At 44.1% G+C, this 7,013-nt stretch overlaps 1 protein-coding gene across 1 annotated transcript in view; it reads left to right on the top strand.

Moving 5' to 3' along the window:
- The first annotated feature begins 6,670 nt into the window (after nt 1-6,670).
- Nucleotides 6,671-7,013, top strand: part of UBE2L3 (ubiquitin conjugating enzyme E2 L3) — a 16,550-nt gene continuing 16,207 nt past the window's right edge. The window contains exon 1 of the mRNA XM_015822575.1: nt 6,671-6,724. Coding sequence (XP_015678061.1) covers nt 6,698-6,724 — 27 coding nt within the window. The 5' untranslated portion in view covers nt 6,671-6,697. The remainder of the gene's footprint in view (nt 6,725-7,013) is intronic.

Here is a 7,013-nt window from a genome sequence, read left to right as displayed (position 1 = left end):
GAACCAGACCGGCAAATTATTACCATGCTGTAATGCCACGACGGAAGAAAGTTCACTGCCTTTGGCACAGCCAGGACTATTTGCCTTATCGTTACTGTTGTTGTTGGTCCCAAATGCGTTGCAGATGTTGCTGGCTGCGAAGTGCAGCCCTGGCGACTTGGCAGCCGGCCACCAAAATGCTAAACTCTTTACCCGCCCTGGGTTGAAAGCAGCAACAGAGGGAGACTGAGTCACCCTGAGGGCAGCAGCAGAAAAAGGGGGCCCAGCTCAGCTCCCCACCCTTGGCATGGAGAGTGATTCAGATCGGCTTAGCTGGCTCCCAAATCAGCTTTAAACAACCTCAAGGGGGGCTTTTGAGATGCCTGAACTCTGACCCAGGGTAACCACTCAGACACGTCAGTCTGGGAACCTGGGTTTGGTTCCATTTAATACAGAAACGAGAGCCGGCTTTTCTTGAACAGGCAGGCCTCAACACGGAGAATGCAGTCTGTTAAAATAGGATTGGACTCCATGGTTCTAAGAAGATGGATTTAGCACGCAGAGGCTTGTTGGGACCCGGGTTCTGATAATAAAAGAAAATGGGGTCTTTTGGTGCTCTCCAAGCTTGGTTGTTTTCTTGAGATGTGAAGAATTAAGATAGGATAGGATAGAATAAGAGCAGAATATAAATTAGAATAGAAATTAGAACAGAAATTAGAATATAAATTAGAATAGAATAGAAATTAGAATAGAATAGAATAGAATAGAATGACTGTAGAATAGAATAGAATAGAATAGAATAGAATAGAATAGAAATTAGAATAGAATAGAATAGAAATTAGAATAGAATAGAATAGAAATTAGAATAGAATAGAATAGAAAACAGAATAGAATAGAAATCAAAATAGAATAGAATGACTGTACAATAGAATAGAAATTAGAATATAAATTAGAATAGAATAGAATATAAATTAGAATAGAATAGAATATAAATTAGAATAGAATATAAATTAGAATAGAATAGAAATTAGAATAGAATAGAATGACTGTAGAATAGAATAGAATAGAATAGAATAGAATAGAATAGAATAGAATAGAATAGAATAGAATACGGAAGGGACCTTGGAGATCTTCTAGTCCAGCCTCCTGCTCAAGCAGGAGAACCTATATACCATTTCAGACAAGCGTCCTTGGTGCTCTATGAGCTTAGTGGTTTTCTTGCAGATATTTCATTACCCAACTAGGCAACATCATCAGTGCTAGAAGGGAGTGGGGTTTGCTCTCTGTTTATATACAATGGCTTGCCCTGTCAATATTGATTAGGCTGTTGGTTACTGTGATGGTTTGAGTTGGTAGTTCCTTGTTTGGGGTATTGTTTACAGTGTGATTTTTGCTCTACTGTTAATCTTGGTGTTAATCTCTATTCATATGGATGTTGATTGCTGACCAGGAGGCGTTTTTGGTCTTTTTGTCACCTGAAGTGACAATTCTATTCTATTCTATTCTTCCGCACACCTGAAGTATAATTCATAATTTGATGTGCTTTAAAGATCAAGGGGTGTTTGTGCCTTGTGTGTGTGTGTGTTTTCCAAAGAAGATTCCGAGGGAAGTTCATTCCTTTAGAATATCAGCCAAGCATGTCTATAAGCAATGCATCTCAAGAATCACACCATTTTCTTAGGGGACTATGTTGACAGGCAGTGAAGAAGTCACTCCTAAAAATAGGTGAGGTCCAGGCTGAAGCAAAAGTCGATTTAATGTCGTTGGCCCTGCACGGAAACTAAGCTAAAAACTCCTTCATGGGGCTGGCCCCTGTGAAGTGTGTAGCGCTGCCTTTTTCTGTAGAGTCTGGAAAAGTTTTCAGGATTTCATCCAGACTTTTGAACCGCATGGAGTCTTAAGGCCTTCCACTCCCTGTTGTGTATTTGGGAGGACCAGGTCAACATTTGACCTGGAATCTGGTTCTCTTTTTCCTCTCTTTTTCCCCCCCTACCTTTTGTCTCAAGAGTTCAGATATTGTCCAAGGCATCCGACAGCTTTACATATTACACTCACATAGTCCGGGCAGCGATCCAGAACTGTGAGCAGGAGAGGAACTGGAGAGCGGAGCCAGGAAATTTTACATCCATCAATTCAGGACTCGTGCCAAAGCTGACACGAAAATGCAGTATGCACACAAGGCCAGCAACTTCACACACACACACACACACACGCACATACTCGGTCTGCAGAGATTTAGCGCCTCCCTCTTCCATTTTTTTTTTTTTTTGCAGAAATCTTGCTGGAATGGCAAAGAAAATTGTTATCGGAGTGCCAGGAAAATTATCACCTCCTTTAGCTGGTTGGGGACACTTTAGTGAAAACAGATTGCAATGCAAATTTTCACTGCAGGCACACCCATTAGTTTAGAATTATGATGGTTATTATATAAACGACAATGTGAAAACGCAGCTGCCGGATCTTTAGATCGTGTTGGCTGTAATTTGCACTGCGTTCTTCCCAAGAACCTCCTAAGAAATTGTAATAGATCAGCGGAGTTACAGGGTAGTTCTATTCTATTCTATTCTATTCTATTCTATTCTATTCTATTCTATTCTATTCTATTCCTCATTCCATTCCATTCCATTCCATTCCTTTCCATTCCATTCTATTCTATTCTATTCTATTCTATTCTATTCTAACTGTCGTAACTCAAGGACTTCCTGTAGTTGATCAGGGTAACTGCTTAGTAAACTCTTGTGCAACCTCAAGGAGATTCTTTTAAAAACCCGAAACCACGTTGCTCTAGCAATCTCAAGCAATCCAAAATCTCTTCGGGATCAGCCATGTGGAAATGCCTACCCGTTTTCCCCCATCCAAAAAAGGGGGGAAAAAAAGTTTGCCTGTGAAAGTCACGGAAAGAGAATGATTGTTGTTATTATTTATCACGATTTCTGGCTCTGAAGTGACAGGATTTAGCGGAGGGCCTGACGTAATGTCTCCCCAGCGAGTCAAGTGGAATTAGCAGGTGTGACAAGTCTCGGGAGGAACGGGAGAGATAAATCTCTGACAAAGAGGCAAGATTGGTGGTGGGTTTGTTTTTTAATTTTTAAATATATATATATCTAAGATCAAAGATTTAGAGACAGGACTGCAGCTGGGTTCATCTGATGCTGAAATTTCCTGAAAGTTTTTCACCCCTCCGAGCGAGACATCTGTTTTTGCGTCTTATCTCGGATGGTTTTAGAATTTTTTTTTCCTGACTTTGGAAGGAAGAAGGGATGGATTTCTTGATTTCATCTCTCTGAAGGTTTTCTAAGAAACAGAACAGAATAACCGAGTTGGACGGGACCTTGGAGGTCTTCTAGTCCAACCCCCTGCTAAAGCAGGAGATCCTATACCATTTGGCAGTCCAGTCTCTTCTTAAAAACTTCCAGTGTTGGTACACCCACTTCTGGAGGCAAGTGTTCCACTGATAGTTCTCACTGTCAGGAAATGTCACCTTAATTCTAGGTTTGATCTTTCCTTGATTAGTTTCCATCCATTGTTTCTTGTCCTGCCTTCAGGTGCTTTGGAGAATAGCTTGACTCCCGTCTTCTTTGGGGCAGCCCTTCAAATATTGGAACACTGCTATCCTGTCACCCCTAGTCCTTCTTTTTATTAAGCTAGACATATCCAATTCTCAGTTCTAATCCAGACAAAAACATCCCGTGTGTTTTCAGCAAGCAAGACCAGAAATATTTGATTTCTCTCGGTCCAGTTCCCTGCACCCTTCTCAATTTCGAGAAACTCCTGACGGACAGACGCCATTGAGATGTCTTCCTTGAGTCCGACTACTGTGGTGGGAAACCAGAAAAGAACATGGAAGGCAGGTTCTACTCTTGAAGATGGGCTTTTTGAGGCCACTTAACCACTACAAATGTCAACATCGTCCAGGAAATACGGATTTCCCCTGGCTCACTTCAATTAATTACTTCACCGTTGTTATGTGTGAGGTAAAAGAAGCCCTCAACTTACATTAATTTAGTGACTCTTCAAAGTCACGGAAAAAAGTCAAATTATTCTCCAAAGCATCTGAAGGCAGGACAAGAAGCAACGGGTGGAAACTAATCACGGAGAGAAGCAACCCAGAACTAAGGAGAAACTTCCTGACAGTTAGAACAATTAACCTTGCCTCCAGAATTTGTGAGTGCTCCATCCCTGGATGTTTTTAAGAAGAGACTGGACCACCATTTGCCTGAGATGAAATAGGGACTCCTGCTTGGGAAGAGGGTTGGACTAGAAGACCTCCAAGGTCCCTCCCAACTCTGTTATTGTTATCTTAGAAGAAAACTTCACTCTGGTTGTAAAAGAAAGTCTCCCCTAGATTATTTTTTAGGATTTTCTGCCATCCAGTGGCACACATGAGCATTACTTAGGAAAGTAAAGGCATCGCATACCCTTGAAACATTTATCAAAGCAGCCCTTAAGATCCTGGGAATTTAAAGGCACTTTTTAATTTGGCTGACTCGAACAATATATGCAGTCCTTGACTCGCAACCATTTGTTTAGCGATCATTTGAAGTTGCAAACGGCACTGAAAACAGTGCCGCTTACTGACTGTGGCAGCATTCCCACATCACATGATCAAAATTCGGGCTTTTGGGCAATCAACGTGTATTTACGACGGTTGTAGCATCCCAGAGTCTGCCGTGGCCAGTTTGTGCTTCTTTGGTTTTCAATTTCTAATTTATTTATTTTCATTTATACCCTGCCGTTCTACTCCAGAAAGAATGCCAAGACAGCTACCAAGTGAATTGTCTGTGCCGGGAAAAGTAACGTGCGTCTTTCTTGCATAATAAAAAAAAAAACCATCCGTTATTTTTGCTTCACTGGCTAATTTAAGCTAGTCTGCAAAATAGGTTACATGGATTATTAATGGCTTCAAAATCTTACGCCGGCTGCTAAGTAAGGAAGCACTGATGTCATCCTTGCCCACAACTCTCCTATCAATGCACAAGAGTTGTATTTTTAAGCATCTAAAAGCAGCCGGTAAGAAAATACACATCAAAATCAAAACAAACAAACAAACCTTTATCAGCCAGAGCTGAGGCTTTGGAATTTGCTGATCTACTTATATTTCTGTTTGCATCCTATGTTTCTACATATTGTATACAAAGCCATTCAGAACAATTAAAAATAGCGTACTCTAAGGCAGTTTGTTATTTTAAAAAACAGCCTCAGTCCACGATGCAAAGGAGAATATGCTTGCTTTTGGGGTTTAGTTTTCCAGGCCTTATCAAATGCACTTTTTAAAAATATTTTACTCTAAATTAATTGGAGATATAACCAGATGAGGGCACCAAATCAAATCAAATCTAACGCAATCAGAAAACCAACAGGGAAAAGGCACCAGTTTCAGAAGACTGGAAAACAACAGTTCACTTTTAAAATACTGGAGGAATAATTGAATCAATAATTTCACTTTCATCTTTATTTTCTTCCTCATCATTCTCTACATTCTTCCTTTTCATTATCCTCTGTTTCTTCCTCTTTTTCTTCACCACTTTCTTCCTCCTCCTCTGCAGTTTGCACTTTTTCTCACTTTCTTCTTCACCATCAAGATTTTGTTCCTCTAATTCACCTTTTTCCTCTTCTCTATTTCAGCCTCCTCCTTTCTCCATCCTCTTTACTTGCTCCCTTACCATCACCCTGCCTTCTTCTTCATCATCTCCACATTCTTTTTTTCCTCTTCCTTTTTCTTCACCGTCACTTCACCTTCTTCTTCTCCATATTGTCTTCCTCCTTTTTTCTCCACCTTCTTCCCATTCTTCATCCCTCCTTTCTTCTTCACCCTCAAGACTTTGTTCCTCCTCTTCACCTTCCTTCTCTTCTCCATCCTCATGATCTTCCTTTTTTCCATCCTCTTCTCACTTGCTCCTTCTTCACCCTCATCTTGTCTTCTTCATCATCTCTCATCCTTCATCATCCCTTTCCTGCTTCATCTTAGCTATCACTTTGTTCCTCTTTTTCACGTTCCTGCTCTTTCACTCTTCCCTCCTTTCCTTCCCACTTTCTCCTCCACCCTCTTCTCCACCACTCTCTTCCTCTTCTTCTCCTCCACTCTCCTCCTCTTCTTCTTCCCCTTCTTCCTCTTTTCCTCCATCCTCCCTTTCTTCACCTTCTTCTCCTTTTCTTCTCCTCCACTCCCTTCCTCTTCTTCTCCTCCACTCTTCCTTTTTCTTCTCCTCCACTCTCTTCCTCCTCCCTTTCTTCTTCACCCTCTTTCTTCTCCTCCATCCTCCTCCCTTTCTTCACCTTCTTCTCCTTTTCTTCTCCTCCACTCCCTTCCTCTTCTTCTCCTCCACTCTTCCTTTTTCTTCTCCTCCACTCTCTTCCTCCTCCCTTTCTTCTTCACCCTCCCTTTCTTCTCCTCCACCCTCCTCGCTTTCTTCACCTTCTTCTCCTTTTCTTCCCCTCCACTCTCTTCCTCCTTTTCTTCTCCTCCACTCTTCCTTTTTCTTCTCCTCCACTCTCTTCCTCCTCCCTTTCTTCTTCACCCTCCCTTTCTTCTCCTCCTCCACCCTCCTCTCTTTCTTCTTCTTCTCCTTCTCCTTCTCCGCCCTCCCGCCCGACCGCCCTCCCAGCAGACTCGCCTCGCGCGGGCCAGCCACCCTGCTTCTCGCGCCCGCCCGCCCGGCCTTCCAGGAAGCGCCGCCGCCGCCGCGATGCATTGTGGGGCAGCGGCAGCAGATCCAAGATGGCGGCCAGCAGGAGGCTGATGAAGGTAACATCCAGGCCGGGCCGGCGGGCAGGGCCGTCGGCGGGCGGGCGGGCGGGGCGCGGCCGGCCGGGGTGGGTGGGCGAGCGGCCGAGCGGGCGGCCGGGCCGGAGGGCGGCGGGGTCCTCCTCGCCTTCGGGCCGGGCTCGCCCTCGGGGCCGCGCCGGTGCCGGGCCCGCGCTTCCGCCCCGCCGGTGCCTGAGGGGGGGGGGCGAGCAGGCCCGAGCGCGCCGCCGCCCCTGCCGGGGTCGCGCCGCCTCGATGGCCGGGGGGGGTTCCCGCCGCCTAAGCGGGG

Source organism: Protobothrops mucrosquamatus, unplaced genomic scaffold (assembly GCF_001527695.2).
Source record: "Protobothrops mucrosquamatus isolate PMUCROS unplaced genomic scaffold, P.Mucros_1.0 scaffold1607, whole genome shotgun sequence".
In the NCBI taxonomy this organism is placed as follows: domain Eukaryota; kingdom Metazoa; phylum Chordata; class Lepidosauria; order Squamata; family Viperidae; genus Protobothrops; species Protobothrops mucrosquamatus.
Note: the sequence above shows the minus strand (reverse complement) of the source record. Positions and strands in the feature narration are given on the sequence as shown.